Here is a 19630-nt window from a genome sequence, read left to right on the forward strand (position 1 = left end):
ATACCCACCTAGCTCTGATTAAGCTAGTGCACTAAAAATAGCAGTGTAGCTGTGGCTGCCTGGGTGGTTAGACGGGATAGCCACCCAAGCACCTGCAAGTCTAGGTATATATCTGGCAACTAACCTGTCATGCGGCCCATAGAATCATAGAATATCAGGGTTGGAAGAGATCTCAGGAGGTCACCTAGTCCAACCCCCTGCTCAAAGCAGGACCAACCCCAACTAAATCATCCCAGCCAGGGCTTTGTCAAGCTGGGCCTTAAAAACCTCTAAGGAAGGAGATTCCACCACCTCCCTAGGTAACTCATTCCAGTGCCTCACCACCCTCCTAGTGAAATAGTGTTTCCTAGTATCCAACCAAAACCTCTCCCACTGCCCATGCAGCAGAGACACTGCTATTTTTAGTGGGCTAGCTGAGTCAGAGCTGTTACCCCTCTGCCTCCGCAAGAGTGAGCTTTGCTGGAGAGCAAACTGTCAGCTTCCTGCCACACCAGCCTGTCCCCCTCACCAGCAAACTCCTCAAGGCTCTCCCAGCCCAGACCTTGCCCACCAAGTAACAGTCAGTGAACACCAGCCCTCAAGCCCATCAAAGACGGTTCTCTGCAATGTACAGCCCCTACTGCTGTACATGCACAGAAGATATTAAGTTCACGGCTCTATTAAAGAGTCATCACATTACAGCTTATTAACAGGGGTAAATGCACCTTTCTCTTCAAACCCAGCATGGAGTTGGTTTATATGAAAAATAAAAGAAGTTTATTAACAAAAGGCTATAGATTAAGTGATACCAAGTAGAAGGAATAAAGGTAGAAAGAGTTACAAACAGACCGAAGTACAAATGTCCTTTCTAATGGCTAACTCCTAACTGAACAAGCTACAGTCTTTCTACAAGGTACTTTCCTCACCCATCTTCTTTTCTCAGCAATGGCTGGCTTGCTTTCAGCTATGTTCCCTGCAGAGTCCAAGGTGCTGGTTCATCTTGTCTCCTCAGGTGAAGGATGATCCAAAATCTTTCTGTGTGTCCTTATACCCAATCTTCCTTTGTTTCAAGGATCAAACTGATCCCCTGGGGTTCAGTCTCCCATCTCCTCTGGGGGTTGACTCCATCTTGATTAATGTGTCCCCTGGTGTGTTCCACAGTGGCACTTCCTGCTGCAGTTTTACAGTGTAAGGCCATGTCTACACAAGCACTTATGTCAGCAAAACTTTTGTCGCTCAGGAGTGTGAAAAAACACACCCCTGCGCGACATAAGTTTTGCTGGTATAAGCACTCGTGTGCACAGTGCTATATCGGCAGAAGACTCTATGCCGCCAACACACCTACCATTGCTCGTTACACTGATTTTATTATGTGGACAGGACAGCTCTCTCCCGTCAGCATAACGCAGTTACATGAGCAATCTTACACCGGCACAGTCATATCGGTACAGTGTAGACATGACCTTAATGTTCTCTTCCTGCACTGCAACCTCCAATGCAAATGAATAGCCCATTGACTTTGGTCACACCTGCTTTGAGATGTTGGCCTCTTTCCTTTGTCTTGAGAAAACCTGTTTAGCAACTCTCCCTGATGTGCCTGGTTAAAATACCTTTTAGTTACAAACTTTAAAGCTTAATTTCAGTGAGTATTCACAATTCCATAAACTGGATTGTCGCATGCATTTTACAATGATATTACTGACCACCGTGATACCGCACAAGGCGTACTTTGTACAAATATCATTGCAGTAGTGTGTGGGGTGTGAACACAAGGGTGCCTAGGGTCACAAGTGTAGACATACCCTAAGAAAGAGCAAGCTGGATTCTCTTACTTGTCTCCCTTCCAGCTACAAGGCCATTCAGTCATTTACACCTGTGCACACCCATTGAAAGCAGCAGGGCTCCCAAGTAGCACTGAGGACATAATTTGAATTCAGTGAGAAATTACAGGTGTCACCGAGGCCATAATTTGGCCTGCAGAAGCTTTATTTCCGATGATGATGCATGAAAAGGACAGATCCCAGCTTGAGGCAAGGCTGAGTTTGCCAGGTTGCCAGTCAGAAAACACATCTTCTAGCTTTTAATCCAAGCATTTGATCTGGAAATTAGTGAGGGACAATAAAAATGGAGCCACTGGGCCTGGTGACATTTCTGCAGAGTCACTTTCCAGAACAGCATCACGCTTCAAGAACTGCATGTTTCTTTGAAGTCACTGCAGGGCGCTCAATCTTGTAGCTGCCTGATTTTTAATCTCCCTTTCAGATGTGTTATCTTTTAACTTTTTGAGCATGTGACACATTGAAAAAGAAAAGAATGCTCAGTCTCTGTGTCCCTTTTCTTTCCATCACTTCCCTGGATCTCCATTGCCATGGCAGTACCACGGGGAAATATTCTACCCATGAACTCCCGCTGGTTTAAATAAAGTTGTTTTTGTTTTTAAGAACAGTTTATTGATCTGTACTTTCCTCAGAGCCTTCTGCTGACCTGTAAGGAAGGCATGTGGGTGTCCTGACCTTTGATTTCATTTGATCCTGGCCCTTAGGCACTGACTACCTCCTGTAAGGGTCTGAATCCCATCAAAGTCAATGGGAATTGAGAGTCTTCATCAACCCCCAGGAGCTATCCATTGTGACATAGCAGGGTACAATCCAGACCAATGAGTAGCTGTCACCCCTCCCCTCTAACCTGGGTTGCCCTTTACAATGCCTTGCTGCTCACAAACTGCCCTCAGCATGCCAGTCACTCCCAGCTATGTCTGGATGTGTGCTGCAGCCAGCCAGCCACACCTTGGCCCTTACCAGCCTTAAAAATTACCACAGTGTGACCCCAACACACTCTCAGTCCTAGATTTCCCCCAGGAATGTTTGTCCTGTGCTGCCCAGCCCTCCCCTGGACAGTGCAAATATATTGAGTCCATTATTCCCTTAAGGGAATAATATGCACACAACTTGTTATCCCTAATGGAGTTTCCTAGGCACTTCAATTTAATACACTGGATTAGATAAAATAATAAAAGAAGTTTATTAACTAGAAATCGAGAGATTTTAAGTGAGTCCAAGCAATGATGCATAAAAGTCAGAAATGGTTACAAAAAATAAAGATAAAACACTTGTTAATGCCTAACCTAACCAACTGTATTGGATTCAAGCAGAGTTTCTCACCACATGCTCCAGCAGATGACTGACCAAACTCTCAGTCAGGACTCCTCCCCCAGAGTCCAACGCTTTCTTCCTTTGTCTCTTCAGGTGCAGTAAATGCAATAGACAGGGAGAGAGCGATGGGTGGCTTGCGGTGTTTGTCTCTCCTGTTTATAGTGTCAGTCCCCCTCTTGAAAAATATTTCCAGCTGAGATCTGGACCCACCAAAATTTCTGGGCACCACCAAAATTTCTGCAAACCTGCCACCCCTGTTCACAAGGCATACATTGTACAAAGATTATTACAGTAGTGTGTAGGCTGTGAATACAGGGGAATATTCTCTCACATCTATCTTAGGTATCTGTGTGGCCTCATTACCATCATACCTGAGTACCTCAAAAACCCTTCACGTGTTTATCCTTCACACGTCCTGATGAGGCAAGGCAGAGCTCTTATCCCTGTTTTACAGATGGGGAGCTGAAGCAGAGAAAGACTAAATGATTTGCCCCAGGTCACCCCTGGGGCAGAGCATGAAATTAAACTCGGTTTTCCTGAATCCCACGCTACTGCCCCAACCACGGGGCCATCCTTCCTCGCTTGTTCACAACCTCTAGTGCAATAGAGTTCCAAAAGCCAGCAAATAAAGCCGCTGTGTTCATCTCCTCAGGCTTCCTGTTACCATCCTCTTCACACCAACGTTGGAGGGGGAGGTGAACTTTAACCTCATCTGCGATGTCAAGAGAAAGACCCAGCCCCTCTTCTTAAACATCAAAGCCATTGGCTACAGCATGAATGTGTGTGTCAGGTGTGAAGAAAACGATGGCTTGTTCACCGAGCTGAGTCTGCAGGAGAGCAGCATCATCAGCTTCGAGGAGGTGAGAAGGTGGAGACGGGGGGGGGGGGGGTTGAGGGGGAAGGGTGAAAAGCGCACAGACAGCTGCAGCCCACACAATGCTGTGGCTCTTTGTGAAATCGTCTCAGGAGAACGCAGTTTTGGGGCAGTAAAAACAGGACTGCCAGGCAGAACGCCCACCCTGTCCTTCGCAGAGCAGATGTAGTTACATGTGGCAGGGGCTGGTGGAAGTGTCCTTGCCATGCCTTGATGAGACAGCTGTCCGTGCATTTGCTCTTGGTGTGCAGACCTTCCCTGCTAACTCCACACCCAATGGTCACTTCCAGCCAGCTTGCTTTGTCTGGTCTTAGACTTATCGATTTAAAGCCAGATGAGACCATTATTGTCATCTAGTCAGACCTCAATCTGCCATTTTGACCATAAACTCCTAGAGGCAAAGGCCATGTGTTCTCTGCACGCTTGTGGCGCTATGTCTTGCTCCCACTCTTGTGAAATACTTCATGGCACCTGCTTCGCTGTGAAGCTGGCAACTCCAATGTTCCCTACCAAGCATCTTTGGCATGAAAAGTGATCCTTCTGCAGCGAGAAAGGCCTCTATAAAAGGGATGGCCCAGTCTGCAGTGGGGGGAAGGTTAGGGCCTCTGTGGTGACTACTGCTGCATTGGGGTTCAAGGGGGATGCTTCAGAAGTGTCTAAGGGATTTAGGAGCACATGTCCCAGTGTATTGGCACATCTGAAAATCTCCCACAGTCTTCAGTGAAATAGAAACAAACTCAGGGCCTGATCCTGACAACGCTTTCTCACATGAGTAGCCATTACCCCAAGGAATCCTTTCAGATCAGACCCTAAGCAAGGCATTTCACAAGCCCTTCTGTGCCTAGCACTCAGCTGTACGTGGCCCACCAGAGTTGCAGAACAGCCCAGATAATGTAAATGGTGCTAGATCCTTGCTGGATCCCATGCTACCAACTGGGTGAGAAGGTGTCTTCCCAGAAAGAGAAGTGATGAATGTAGAGGAATATTGCAAGTCAGGATGGAGGTGCACAGAACTGTGTGGGTGAGACACACCCTGCATATATTTTCATTGGTGCTGTTGGTACAATGATTTTGTGAGAATCAGATTTCATTTTAAACCAAGAACGTGTGCAATAAGACAGCAGCAAGTTGTTAGAGACTCTGGGACTAGCTGCCCGATGGATCGTCAGCGTAGTAGGCCAGTGCATTATCAGGCCCTACAGCTGCGGAGTTCACTGGACAAGCTTGTCTTGAGTATCTGAGATCCATCCAAGCTGTCGTTTTGTAGAGGACTGTGTTCACAGACATGTACAGGCATCCATTGGATATTAGGAAACACTATTTCACTAGGAGGGTGGTGAAGTGCTGGAATGGGTTACCTAGCGAGGAGGTGGAATCTCCATCCTTAGAGGTTTTTAAGGCCCAGCTTGACAAAGCCCTGGCTGGGATGATTTAGTTGGGGTTGGTCCTAGGTGACCTCCTGAGGTCTCTTCCAACCCTAATATTCTATGACTCTATGATCCTGGCCCTGCGCCTAGATCCAATCCCTGCTGATGTGTGTGCTGTTTGGTGGTGCATTGCATAGGCAGTAAGAGCCCAAGCTCTCTCTCTGGCTCAGGGCTGCCTATGACAGGAGGTGACTTGGTTTTCTGTCCATTCATGTTGCGTTTGCCAGCCCTTCTGGTATTAACCCCATGTGTGCTCTCCTCCTGCACACAGATGGAAATAAACGAATCTGCTCACCGCAACTTCTGTGTCCTGAACACTGGCAAGTTCAATTTCAGCTTCTCATGGGAGTTTTCCGGCCCCAAAGCACTGCAACACTACCTCTCCATCACCCCTGAGAATGGTACTGTGGAGGCAGGAGAGCGAGTACATGCCCAGCTGACCTTCCACCCACTGAAGACATGCATCTTAAAGGACATGGAGCTTAAGCTAAAGGTCAGGGCGGGGGTGTCATGCTCTTCTCCCTGCAGGGCACAAAAGCCAGGCAAATCCTTTTGGCAGGGGAGAGCTTGCTAGAGCAAAGCCTGAATTAGATCTCACGTTGAAAAATGTGGCGCCCTGCCTGGATCCACACTGGGCATCTGAGCTGAATGCCATGACAAGCTCCAGGCCTGGGACCATCCAAGGCACCCACCAAACGTAGAGTTTCTGATTCCACCATAGTACCTAGAGGCACTGACACAGTGTCTACTGGACCTTCCTGTTAGACAGCTGCTGGGGAGCAAGACTCTGCTCTGAGACTGAGCTGTGTGGCTATGGCTTGTTGTGCTGCAAACTAACAGCTACCAAAATCTGTATAAAGACAGTGATGAAATTCCCCTTAAATGCTAACTCATTAAGCCAAGGGATCTCTTTTTTCACACTCCATTTTCAGTTTCCGCTGCATAAGCTTTTCTGGGCTGTCACCATTGCAGGTTCCCATGGATGCTGGTCTCCCACTGTTGGGCAACAGCGTCTGTGTGAATGCACCCCCTCTATCATTAGGTCACTTGTCCTGGCAAATTCTTCAGCAAGGCACCTTGTGGCCTGTTCTCTTCCCAGATCAGCAACGGGCCCACGTTTAGCTGCACGCTCCTGGCTTCTGTGGTGATGCCCACCGTCCACTTCTCCTTTACCAAGCTCGACTTTGGAACCTGCTTCATCTACTATGCCGGGATGCCCCCTTCCAGACGCATCCTTACCATCACAAACAAGGAGGCCAAGGAGATTAGGTAGGGCAGCAGTGGGAAGCTAGCTACCCATGTTAGCTGCTTCCCTGGTCCAAGTCCAGAGAGTTTGAGCATGGATCTCCCACATCCCAGATGAGCGCCCTAATCACCAGGCTATTGGCTATTCTGGGGTGAGTGTCTCTGTCTCTGGATTTGGCCAGAAATTCCATCCTGGCCTTGATAAACCTTCCCAATGGAAGTTTCATGAAAACCAACCCTTTCCCATGACAGATCAGAATTTTCCCATAGAAAACCATTTTATCAAAGAAATCCTGACCATTACTACATGTATGCCCCATGAACCAGGGCAGTGCTGTTATTCCCATTGTACAGATGGGGGAACTGTAGCACAGAGAGGCTCAGTGACATGCCCAAGGTCATACAGGAAGTCTATGGCAGAGGAGGGAAGTGAACCTATGTCTCCCCAGTCCCTATCCAGCACGCTTGCCACTGGGCCATTTTTCTAGGTAGAGAGAGGGCAGCTTCCAAACTGCCTAATAGTTATAAGCATATAAATCACACAGAAAAGGACACATTTTCCTAGGTGATAGATTATCTTTTCTGTTTTCATGTGAGATAAGAGGGTGCCTTCATTCATTGACCTGTATGAAAGAAGTACATTCAGCCTGGGGAGTCCTGCCAGGCGTTTTTCCCCACGGTGATCTGAAGATGCCTGTATTTACTTCCCTTTGGGGTTATGTTCATCAGAACAGACCCAATTCAACCCTGCTGGCAATAAGCAGACCCAGCTTCTGTTGCCATCAGGCTGGATTTCTCTCAGTCTGCATAGCTAGCAGACTTGGTTGGACCACTAGCAACTCCTCCGGATAAAATTAAATGGATGTGGTCAAAGACGGATGGGGGACAGCTCTCAGCTATTTAACGATCACCAGCCAAACATTCAGAAAGGGTTTTTTTCTGGTCTTCCACAGCTTAGACTGCTTGTACACCAACACTACTCACTTTGAGGTGAGTTTCCAGGCTGAAGTGCTGAGTCCTGGAGGGAAGATGGAGGTACCAGTCACTTTCTATCCCCGAGAGGCCGTTTTCTACCATGATATCATCCCCTTTGAAATCAATGGGCTCTCCCAACAGACCATTGAGGTCCTGGGAAAGGGCACAGAGATGAAGGTGAGATCAGACCACTATTCTATAGCTCCATATGTCACACAGTCAGAGTGAATATCTTTCTCCTTTCCTCAGTCATCCACCCATTGCCATTCTCCTTCCCCTTTCTCCCATTCCTCATTACCAGTCCTCGCGCCTTCCCCATTCTATTGTTCTTATCCTGCCCACAGATCGACATCTTGGAACTTCCCAGCAAAGTGATGAAATTGGGCGCGCTGTCTGTTGGACAAACTATGAAGAAGACTATCACAATAGTGAACAATAGCATTGCCCTTCTCACTTTTAACCTAACTTTCATGTTCACTGTTCCAGAGCTGCTGGAATCTAAGGTAAGGCCTGTTCTTCAACTGGAGTGCTCTTTATCTTGCCACTTATTTGTTATTTGTACTGCCAACATAGTGAGGAGCCCAGTCATGTCTAGGCACTGTAGGTTGTCTGACTTAGTGGGTAGTTATTATTAGAGTTTACAGGTAAGATGACGTGGTCTGGCACAGCTCAGCTGCTGAGAGACTGGACAAGCATTACAGGTAGTTGGGGAGTGAGTCCCCGACTGCATACGGTAGAGACACTCACCCTTAGGAAGACCTGCAGAACTTGTAATTGTTTTATTGCAATATCACAAACACTACCTTGTAGCAAAGTACACAGAGAGAATATAACCCCCAGAACTTACATTCTCACATCCTTCTTTGCATGCAGCCCTAGAGTAGGTAAGATGACTCATGAGAGGTCCTTGCCCTGGCAGGGCCCAGGAGTGCCTGAACAGAGTGCCACCTTGAATCATAGATGATGCTAATGCCTAACTCATATTCAGTGGGGTTCTCAGCCCCTTTTCCTTATCTGTTTCCTCACCTTACTAATGTTTGGGTACCCTTCTTCTACAGGTTACTAGGCCTCTTACTTCAAGCTTATTAGCAAATATATCCATCATTTACCATGGCATTCTCATGACTGGACATCTGCTGGATATTCCTAACTTAAAATATCTAAAGCTAGTATAAACTTACCTTGTGATTACTTGTCAACAGTTCAGCAACACTTGCTTATAACAGCACTCTGTCTTGTAACAACCTGTGATACAGGGTCACTTACTGGTTAGCTGCTACATAGATGACTCGTGCCTCCCCATACTGGAGGGGGACAATCTAAAGGGGAGGACACATGACTGCCCCACATGTCTCCTCTGCCCAGAGACCTCCCCCCACCCTGTGCCCAGCCCAGGGACACTGTGCTCTCCTCACCCCACGTGACCTTCCTGGGGGGCGCTCTGTCCTTCTTCCGCTATACTTGCCCCCAGCATGTTCAGCCACTCTCCCGGACAGCTGAGCCAGGCGGGGAGCAGGAGGCAGCCACTTCTCATGCAGCTGAAGCTGGCTGCTCCCGGTCGCTGCTCTGTGCAGCGCAGCAGCTGCCTGAGAGAGCCTGGCTGAGGTGACGGCCTGCTCCCTGCCTGGGGTAGGCTGCCAGTGCCAGGGGCCAAACATGCCAGGGAGGGGGGCTCTGGCTTACTCAGCCCTGTCCCCGGCAGCTTGGCCTGAGTGGGGGGCAGCCCGCCGCTGCCACCTCTCCGGCCAGGCTCTCTCAGGCAGCTGCTGCACTACACGGAGCAGGGACCCAGCAGCTGGCGTGAGAAATGTCTGGGCCTGCTCCTTTCACTCCCTGCCTGGGCCTGGCTGCCAGGGAAGGAGCTGAGTGTGCCAGGGGGCAGGCGCAGCATGAGAAGGACAGCGCCCTTCTCCCTTCCCCTACCCAGCAGACCAATCTGGGGGGCACTTGACTCTGCACACACCTCCACACATCGCCTCTGGTTGCTTATGTTGAGTCTTTAGGCCTTAGTTACTTTGGCTACACTATTATATTACAGGCTTGAGGCCTGTAGGCTTTTGCATGCCTGCTTTGAGCCATACCTAGATCTTATTTCTCGTTATACCATGTAGCTATAGCAACATAGCCTTGGATGGAAGATGCTATGGAAGAGGTAAGTATTTTCCCTCCTTCCCACCTGTCCGCCAAACAGGTCCATTCTTGGCATAGATGTAATGGCAGCTGTAGGGACATACTGCTACAGGGAGCAATTGGGATTGGGCTAATAATGATGGGAGCCGCACAGGAATGAAACTAAGCAGCTCTGGGAAATCTCTCCTGTTACTCTCAATAGCTCTGAGGGCTCTGTGTTCCCAGTGTTCAGACATCACATTTGGCCATCTGTCTGGGCAGGTTCTCAGCTTATCTCCATCCAGCGGCATAACTCTGAAGCCCAAAGGGGGCACCTGCAGCGTAGAGGTGACTTTCTGCCCAAAGTGCCGCATCCCGCAGTTTGCGGAGGAGGTGATGCTTGAGTGCATGGGGCTGCTGCACTCCTTCTTTGTGGTGCGGGGCTCCTGCCAGGGCATTGAAGTGAGCTTGGACCAGGATCATATCCCCTTTGGAGCAGTGGTACAGCGGAGCCAGGCTTCCCGGCGCGTCCTCATGCAGAACACGGGAGACATAGGAGTCAGGTGATGTAGCGTTCTCACACAAGACCTATTCCACTGAAGGTTTGTGCTGAGCCTGAGCCCCAGGAGATCTTTGCTTGACCTGTGCCTGTCCCAAGAATTCAGAGATAGCAGAACAGTATGTAACATGCCATCAGAGTGGTGGAATATGGCCTCTCTACAGGCCCAGTTCTGTAGCCCCCAGTGTTGTTGAGATACTCACATAAGCCAAATCATCCCACTTAACTTAGTGCCAGTGTGCGCTGCCATGTGAGTCAGGGCTGCAGACTCAGGACCTACATGTCTGTGAAGGCCCATAGCCACCTTTCATGCTACTGCAGCTGTGCCCAAGGGCTGTATCTGTAGCTGACTGAGAGCACAGAAAGGCATCGAGATGCTTAGAGAACCCTGCCCGTCTTTCCCAACCCAGCCTGGGATTCACTGTGAGCCCAGCTTTAAATCTGTCCTTTTCTTTGTGCTTTTCTTGGAAAGATTTAAATGGGACATCAAGAGTTTTGAGCCAGATTTCTCCATTAGCCCGGTGGAGGGTTACATCTCCCCAGGAATGGAAGTCCCCTTCGAAGTGATCTTTCATCCGTGTGACCTGAACCCAGATATCCACTATGACAACCTGCAGTGCTGCATTCAGGGCAGCGAAGCGCTCAAGCTCACTCTGACTGGATACTGCGTGGTGGTGCCCATGACAAAAGAGGTAACCTTAGCAGAGAGAGACCCCTCCACCCCGTGCCATTCCCAGTCCGGCATAGAAGCTGGCTTGGTTCCCAAACCTGCAGTGTAGCTGTGGATGCAGAGCATATTCCCCCAGTTTCCCAATGGGAACAGCAATAGCACAGGTGGAAACTGCAGCAGAACAGAGCTTTAATTCTAGGACTAGGTCCAAGTGAGGATCTTCAACTTCTGTAATTACATGAACACTCATGCCCAGCTTTGTGGCTCCAGTGTGGGCCTGACAGACCCTTGTGAAGGGAGAGGCCATGAACGGGAACTCTGGCACTGATGGACATTTCTTGAGTGCCGGACCCCACAGTCCTCCTGAATTCCAAAAGGAGAACTCAGACCAAATCAAGCAGCCAGAACACAAAAAGGACTGTAATTGATGTCTGCCCATTCTGCAGCACTTACAATGAGTAGCCCCACTGCGTTCAGTAGGCCTGCTTGTGTTAATAAGGACTGCAGAATTGGGCCCTCCATGAAAATCTGCAAAATGCTCTTATAAGAGAGAGCTCTGTTTCTGTGTTTATACATGCCTCCCTCTCTGTCTGTCCTTCACCCCTCTCCCTTTTGTGTCTTTGCATGTGGGTGAGGAGTACCTGCACCCCCACACACCGCAATGCCATAGGTAAATGGAATGGATTCCCTAAGGGGGATGAAGTCTCTCTGTGCTCCTCTGTTGCAGGTGATGAATTTCACTTGTCAGGTGCGTGGAAAACACACCCAGACTATCATGCTGTCCAACCGGAGCAACCAGTCATGGAACCTGCAGCCCATCATTGAGGGGGAACAATGGAAAGGGCCTGAATTCATCAGGGTAGAGGCCCATCAGCAAAACAAGCCCTATGAGATCACTTACAGACCCCTCACTATGAACGTGGAGAACAAGAAGCATCAGGTGTGAGCTGTGGAGGCATGAGAGCAGTGGCAGTGGTTTCTTTTATTGCAGAAGACCTTTGTAACTACTGCTAGAGACCTGATAACACAGAGCACTAATTCTAGGAGAGTAACCAGTGTATCAGATTAGCAACTACAAACTTTAAAACAAAGATTTTGAGAGGATTTGAGTGTTGAAATGAGCCCCATCCTTCCAGGTGATGTCATAAGAACATATGAATGGTCATACTGGGTCAGAACAATGGTCCCTCTACCCCAGTATTCATATCCAACAGTAGCCAATGCCAGCTGCTTCAGAGGAAATGAACAGAACAGGCAGTCATGGAGTGATCCATCCCTGTCGCCCATTCCCAGCTTCTGGCAAACAGAGACTAGGGACACTTCAGAGCATGGTTTTGCATCCCTGCCCATCCTGGCTAATAGCCATTGACGGACCTATCCTCCGTGAACATATCTAGTTCTTTTTTGAACCCTGTTATAGTCTTGACCTTCACAACATCATGTCATGGTATCCCTTGGACTGAGGAGACCCCTCTGGGAGAAGGGACACCAGTTATTAGGGAGAGACAAGTAATAGTAATGAGGAAATTGACAAGGTCCCTCACCAAAGGCTCTTATGTAAATTACGTTGTCATGGGATAAGAGGGAAGATCTTTTCATGGACTGAGAACTGGTAAAAAGATGGAACAAAGGGTAGGAATAAATGGTAAATTTTCAGAATGGAGAGGGATAACAAGTGGTGTTCCCCAAGGGTCAGTCCTAGGACCAGTCCTATTCAACTTAATCCTAAATGATCTGGAGAAAGAGGTAAACAGGGAGGTGGCAAAGTTTTCAGATGATACTAAACTGTTCAACATAGTCAAGACCAAAGCAGACTGTGAAGAACTTCAAGAAGATCTCACAAAACTAAGTGATTGGGCAACAAAATGGCAAATGAAATTTAATGTGGATAAATGTAAAGTAATGACATTGGAAAAAATAACCCCAATTATACATTCAATATGATGGGGGCTAATTTAGCTACAACTAATCAGGAAAGAGATCTTGGAGTCATCGTGGATAGTTCTCTGAAGACATCCACACAGTGTACAGCAGCAATCAAAAAAGCGAACAGGATGTTAGGAATCATTGAAAAATGGATAGAGAATAAGACGGAGAATATCTTATTGCCCTTATATAAATCCATGGTACGCCCACCTTGAATCTTGAATACTGCATACAGATGTGGTCTCCTCATCTGAAAAAAGATATGCTGACATTAGGAAAGGTTCTGAGAAGGGCAACTAAATGATTAGGGGTTTGGAACAGGACCCATATGAGGAGAGATTAAAGAGGCTAGGACTTTTCAGCTTGGAAAAGAGGAGACTAAGGGGGGATATGATAGAGGTCTGTAAAATCGTGAGTGCTGTGGAGAAAGTAAATAAGGAAAAGTTATTTACTTATTCCCATAATATAAGAACTAGAAGCCCCCAAATGAAATTAATGGTCAGCAGGTTTAAAACAAATGAAAGGAAGTTCTTCTCCACACAGCGCACAGTCAACCTGTGGAACTCCTTGCCTGAGGAGGTTGTGAAGGCTAGGACTATAACAGGGTTTAAAAGAGAACTGGATAAATTCATGTAGGTTAAGTCCATTAACGGCTATTAGCCAGGATGGGTAAGGAATGGTGTCCTTAGTCTGTTTGTCAGAGGGTGGAGATGGATGGCAGGAGAGAGATCACTCGATCATTACCCATTAGGTTCACTCCCTCTGGGGCACCTGGCACTGGCCACTCTCGGCAGACAGGATACTGGGCTGATGGACCTTTGGTCTGACCCAGTATGGCCATTCTTATGGGAAATCAATTATTAGAAATATAGATAGCTGGGTTTGTGATGACTGGGAGAACCGCATGGTTGATTGCCTGCCGGGTGCAAAGATTGCAGATCTCTCAATGAACCTAGATCAGAGGTGGGCAAACTATGGCCCGCGGACCACATCCAGCCCGTGGGACCTTCCTGCCTGGCCCCTGAGCTCCTTGCTCGGAAGGCTTGCCCCTGGCCCCTCTCCCACTGTTCCTCTTCCCCCGCAGCCTCAGCTCACTGTGCCGCCAGTGCAATGCTTGGGGCAGCAGGGTTGGGAGCTCCTGGGGCAGCGCAGCTGCTGAGCCCGGCCTAACCCGGTCTCTGTGCTGTGCGGCAAGGGGCCAGGAAGTGGGGGGGCTGGATAGAGGGCAGTGGAGTTTGGGGGGGAGTGGTAGGGGGGCGGGGGTGTGAATAGGGGTCGGGGCAGTCAGAGGGTGGGGAACGGGGGGGTTGAATGGGGTCAGGGGTCCCGGGGGGGCAGTCAGGAAGGAGGGGGGGTTGGATGGGGCAGTGGTGGGCAGTCAGGGGCAGGGGTTCCGGGGCTAGTCAGGGGACAGGGAGAAGGGGTGGATGGATGGGGCAGAGGTCCCAGGGGGTGGGGGCGATCAGGAATGAGAGGAGGGGTTGGATGGGGGGCAGTCAGGGGTGGGACTTTCGGGGGCGGTCAGGGGGGTGGATGGGGCAGGGGTCAGAGGGGCATCAGGGGGCGGGAAGCAGGGTGGGGGGGATGGGGATGGGGATGGGGACAGGGGCCGGGCCATACCTGGCTGTTTGGGGAGGCACAGACTCCCCTAACCTGCCCTCCATACAATTTACGAAACCCGATGTGGCCCTCAGGCCAAAAAGTTTGCCCACCCCTGACCTAGATACACATATTTGCAGTGCAGGGGCGGATCCAGTGAACATGGTACAAGTAGGTACCAATGACACAGGGAAAAGTAGGAGAGAGGTCCTGGAGGCCAAATTTAGATTGAAGTCCAGGACCCTCACAATAGCATTCTCTGAAATGCTCACAGACCTGAGAAGACAGGCATAACTACGGGGTCTCAATGCATGGGTTAGACAATGGCGTTTGGAGGAGGGATTTAGATTTATTAGGAACGGGGGATCCTTTGAGAAAAGGGGGAGTCTCTACAGGAAGTGTGGGATCCACCTAACCCAAAAGAGAGCCAGGTTGCTGGCATGCACAATTAGAATTAATCATGGTCGTAGAACAATTTTTCAACTCAGGGCTGGGGGCAAACCAACCGGTGCAGCGCAGCACATGGTTCTGACAGACACATCCATGGGAAGGATTTATTAACGGGGATTCTCCTAGTAAAGAGGAGAAGATAGAAGTTGATAAAGTACAGTTGAAGAGAAACAGTCAACCAAAAAAGTTCAGTTACATCCCAGGAGGGCAGACAACTAAATACAGTATTGACAAATGTTATACATGCTTGTGTGCAAATGCTAGAAGTCTAAAATACCAAGATGTGTGAACTTGAGTGCCTGGTACTAAATGAGCATATTGATATACTAGATATCTCAGAAACTTGGTGGAATGATGTTAATCAATGGGACACAGTTATACCAGGGTACAAAATATATAGGAATGACAGAGCAGGTTGTGCAGGTGGGGGATGGCACTATATTTGAAAGAGAGCACAGAGTCAAATATAGTAAAAATCTGAATCAGTACTATCAAATCTCTATGGATAGAAATTCCATACTTTAATAAGAATATAGCAGCAGGAATGTACTAGCAACCCCCTGACCAGGATAGTGGTGGTGATTGTGAAATGCTCAGGGAGATTAGAGAGACTACAAAAACAGAAAACCCAATAATAATGGGAGATTTCAACTATGCCCCTATTGACAGGGAACATGAGACCGCAGGATGGGATGCAGAGATGAAATTTTGAGACACCATTAATAACTGCTTCTTGGAGCGGCTAGTCCTGGAACACACAAGGGAAGAGGCCATTCTTGATTTAGTCATAAGTGGAGAATAGGATGTGGTTCAGTGTGTGACTATTGCTGCACCGCTCATTAACAGTGACCATAATGTAATTAAATGTAACATCCTTTTAGGAGGAAAAATACCAAAGAAACATCCACAATAGCATTTAATTCATAAGGGGGAACTATACAAAAATGAGGAAGCTAGTTAAATGGAAATTAAAAGGAACAGTCACAAGAGTGAAATACCTGCAAGTTGCATAGAAACGTTTTAAAAACACCGTAATAGAGGCTCAAACTAAACATATTCCCCACATAAAAAAAAAAAAACAGCAAGAGAACCAAACAAATGCCACCATGGCTGAACAACAGAGTAGAAGAAGTAGTTAGATACTAAAAGGCATCCTTTAAAAATTGGAAGTCAGATCCTACTGAGGAAAATAGAAAGGCACATAAACTCTGGCAAGTCAATGTCAAAGTACAATTAGGGAGGCCAAAAAACAATATGAAGAGCAACTAGCAAAAGACACAATAACTAAAAGCAACATTTTTTAAAGTACATCAGAAGCAGGAAGTCTGCCAAACAATTAGCGGGGCCAGTGGATGATTGAGATGCTAAAGAAGCACTCAAGGAAGACAAGGCCATTGTGGAAAAGCTAAATGAATTCTTTGCATTGGTGTACACTCCTGAGGATATGGGGGAGATCCCCACACCTAAGCGATTCTTTTTAGGTGACAAATTTAAGGAAGTATCCAAGGTTGAGGTGTCATTAGAGGAGGTTTTGGAACAAATTGATAAATTAAACAGTAATAAGTCACTGGGACCAGTTCTGAAGGAACTCAAATATGAAATTGCAGAACTCCTAACTGTGGTATATAACCTATTGCTTAAATCAGCCTCTGTACCAGATGACTGGAATGTGAAGCCAATTTTTTAAAAGGCTCCAGAGGCCATCCTAGCAATTGCCGGCAAGCCTAATTTCAGTACCAGACAAAAGGTTGAAACTATAGTAAAGAAGAGAATTATCAGACACATAGATGAACACAGTTATGACCAGCGACCCAGGGGGACCACACTGAGATTATTCAATTAGGGCAAACTGCAAAGAATGGGGCAGACAATTCCCAAAGCTTGTGGGTCTTCCAATACTTAGAGCGACCAAGTTAGCCACAAAACAGCTTCTATAATACTTTACTGGTTACACAGAAGTTAAAAGCAACCCAGCCTTTGGGCTCCCTCCCAGACAGCCCAGTCAAATATGAATGTTCTACCAATCCTAAAAGATCGGACACATTATCTCCGAGGTTAATGAATATTTCAGATCTTACCCAAATACAGAATTATAGCCAAATACACACTTATTAACTAAACTAAAATGTATTGAAAAAGAAAAGAAAGTGAGTATTGGTTAAAAGATCAGTATCCATACAGACATGAGTACAGTTCTGACATCAGTTTCAGAGTAGAGATGGTGAGCTTTGATGTTGCATATAGTTCTTAGAATTAGTCCATAGGTTCAGTCCAAAGTGCCATACACAAGGTGATCCAGATGGGACTGGAGACCTCAGTCTTATGACTCAAACTTCCCCTGAAAAAGCTTAAGCAGATCTGAGATAAAAGGATCAGGTCCCAAGGGTTTTTATACAGTTTTCTGGTAGGCTGTGGTAGCCTCTTTACAGCAGGGGTTCCTTGGGTGAAGAATAGCAGCTTTGATGTAGAACTACCTATCTTCTATGCATACCTAAGTAAGTAGTTGCATTCATCAGCATAAGGTAATTATCCATTAAGTAGTTTATAGACAATTTACCACAGACTTTAAAGTGAAATAAAGCCAATGACGTTATCACACTCACATTTCATCTAAATGTTAATATTCCCTTTTGATCTCTGAATCAATAGCTATAGTAATAGACAGGAACTGTCTTTTACATGGCTAACATTTAACAAGATATAAATAAACTCATACAATTAGTATTACCTCTAATTCTCTAACAATACAAGTTTGCATTTCAAAGCGCTAGTCCATTTAGCATGGCTATATTAGCTATTTCTATGGAATAGCCCTAATTACCATTTACATACTTTTTTAACATAGGAATAAATGGTCAGTTTTCACAGTGGAGACAGGTAAATAGCAGGGTACCCCTGGGTTTTTTAAATAGCAGTAACTGTACTGGGACCAGTGCTGGTCAACATATTCATAAGTAATCTGGAAAAAGGGGTAAACAGTGAAGTGTCAAAGTTTGTAGACAATACAAAATTACTCAAGATGGACTGGTGAAGTCCAAAGCTTACTGCAGAGAGTTACAAAGGGATCTCACAAAACTGGGTGACTGGGCAAGAAAATGGCAGATGAAATTCAGTGTTGATAAATGCAAAGTAATGCACATTGGAAAACATAATCCCAACTATACATATAAACTGATGGGGTCTAAATTAGCTGTTGTCGAGAAAGAGATCTTGATGTCATCGTTGATAGTTCTCTGAAAACATTTGCTCAATATGCAGTGGCAGTCAAAGAAGCTAACAGAATATTAGGAACCATTAAGAAAGGGATAGATAATCAGAAGATATCATATTGCCACTATATAAATCCATGGTATTCCTACACCTTGAATATTGCATGTGATTCTGGTGGCCTCAACTCTATACTAGAATTGGAAAAAGTACAGAGAAAGGCAACAAATATGATGAGGGGTCTGGATCAGCTTCCATGTGAGGAGAGATGGAGAAAGCCTGGAGCTGTTCAGCATAGAAGAAGAGAGGACTAAGGAAGGATCGGATTGAGGTCTATAGAATCATGACTGGACTCGGCTGCTAGCTCATGCTGCCAAGACATCTCTGCTATTGTTCTCAGAGCTAGCTAGCTCAGAGCTCACTTGGGTATGGCTGCACATGCAGTAGTCACCCCTCTGATTACAGTGTAGACCAGTGGTCCCCAACCTTTCTGTGGGAATAGCACATTCCTATTCCCAGAAGACTGTGGCTAGCGCCAGACACCCCGCTGCCGAAATGCCGCCGAGAAGCAGCAGTGGAAAGAAGCATCGCCGCCGAGAAACAGCAACGCTTCTCGGTGGCATTTCGGCGGGTGGTTCTCTGCAGGCCATGCTCAGTGGCGGCATTTCGGCAGGCGGTGTCCTGCGGGTGCACACAACTGCCCCGGCGGGTGCCATTGCACCCGCAGGCATCATGTTGGGGACCCCTGGTGTAGACAGACCTTGAGCTACAGAACCAGGACTGCACCAAGTGTGGCTGGTTTCACAGAGAGACCTGCTCTTGCTGCCTGAATTAAGCACTGTGCCCCACTAAAAGGCCTCTCCAAGATGTCCCACATGCTTGGAGGTCACAGCCGCTGCCCCATGGAGGTTTGCTGGGGAATCTTTCTGCTGGCCCGAGGATGCTAATCTGCAGACTAATAGCAGCTCACTGGGAGGGAGGGAAGGGCGGATGTGCACTGGAAGCAGGCTATGAATCAGGAGTGAGGACAGAGGAAGGCTGCACACTCTCACCTGGGGGAATCTGCAGGAGAGAGGCTTGTATGGGAGCTGGAGCATCATGGCAGGGATAATGAGGGCAACGGGAGAAAGCTCACCATCCCCCAGCTTTATTAGCAATGGTGACTGCCAAGACCGCTTCTAAGGCAACAGCTGGAGACTTTGCGGGACAGAATCTGGGATGCAGATCTCACAGAGCACTGTGCAGGGGAAGTGTCAGGGCAGCGTACAGCTCACTTTTGCACTCCCCTGCTGCTGCTGTGTCTCTGGGCATGGCCAGTCCCTCTGCCAGTTGCACACATCTGCAAAGTGACTCTACTGTAGCTGAGAATCAGCATGGCGCAGTGACAGCCTCACCCTGCCTGCTTTGCTCCAGCCATGTTGCCTCTGCCCTACCACACCAGCAGGAGGGATGAGCAGT

General features: G+C 47.5%; 1 protein-coding gene across 3 annotated transcripts in view; it reads left to right on the forward strand.

Moving 5' to 3' along the window:
* Positions 1–19630, forward strand: part of HYDIN (HYDIN axonemal central pair apparatus protein) — a 450179-nt gene that overhangs the window by 420779 nt on the left and 9770 nt on the right. For all 3 annotated transcript variants that reach the window (XM_043494938.1, XM_038368829.2, XM_038368830.2), the window contains exons 74-81: positions 3784–3991; positions 5704–5925; positions 6532–6701; positions 7631–7829; positions 7997–8155; positions 10044–10324; positions 10793–11012; positions 11718–11930. In XM_043494938.1, the coding sequence (XP_043350873.1) occupies positions 3784–3991; positions 5704–5925; positions 6532–6701; positions 7631–7829; positions 7997–8155; positions 10044–10324; positions 10793–11012; positions 11718–11930 (1672 nt within the window). The remainder of the gene's footprint in view (positions 1–3783; positions 3992–5703; positions 5926–6531; positions 6702–7630; positions 7830–7996; positions 8156–10043; positions 10325–10792; positions 11013–11717; positions 11931–19630) is intronic.

The sequence above is a fragment of the Dermochelys coriacea genome, chromosome 12 (genome assembly GCF_009764565.3).
Source record: "Dermochelys coriacea isolate rDerCor1 chromosome 12, rDerCor1.pri.v4, whole genome shotgun sequence".
In the NCBI taxonomy this organism is placed as follows: Eukaryota; Metazoa; Chordata; order Testudines; family Dermochelyidae; genus Dermochelys; species Dermochelys coriacea.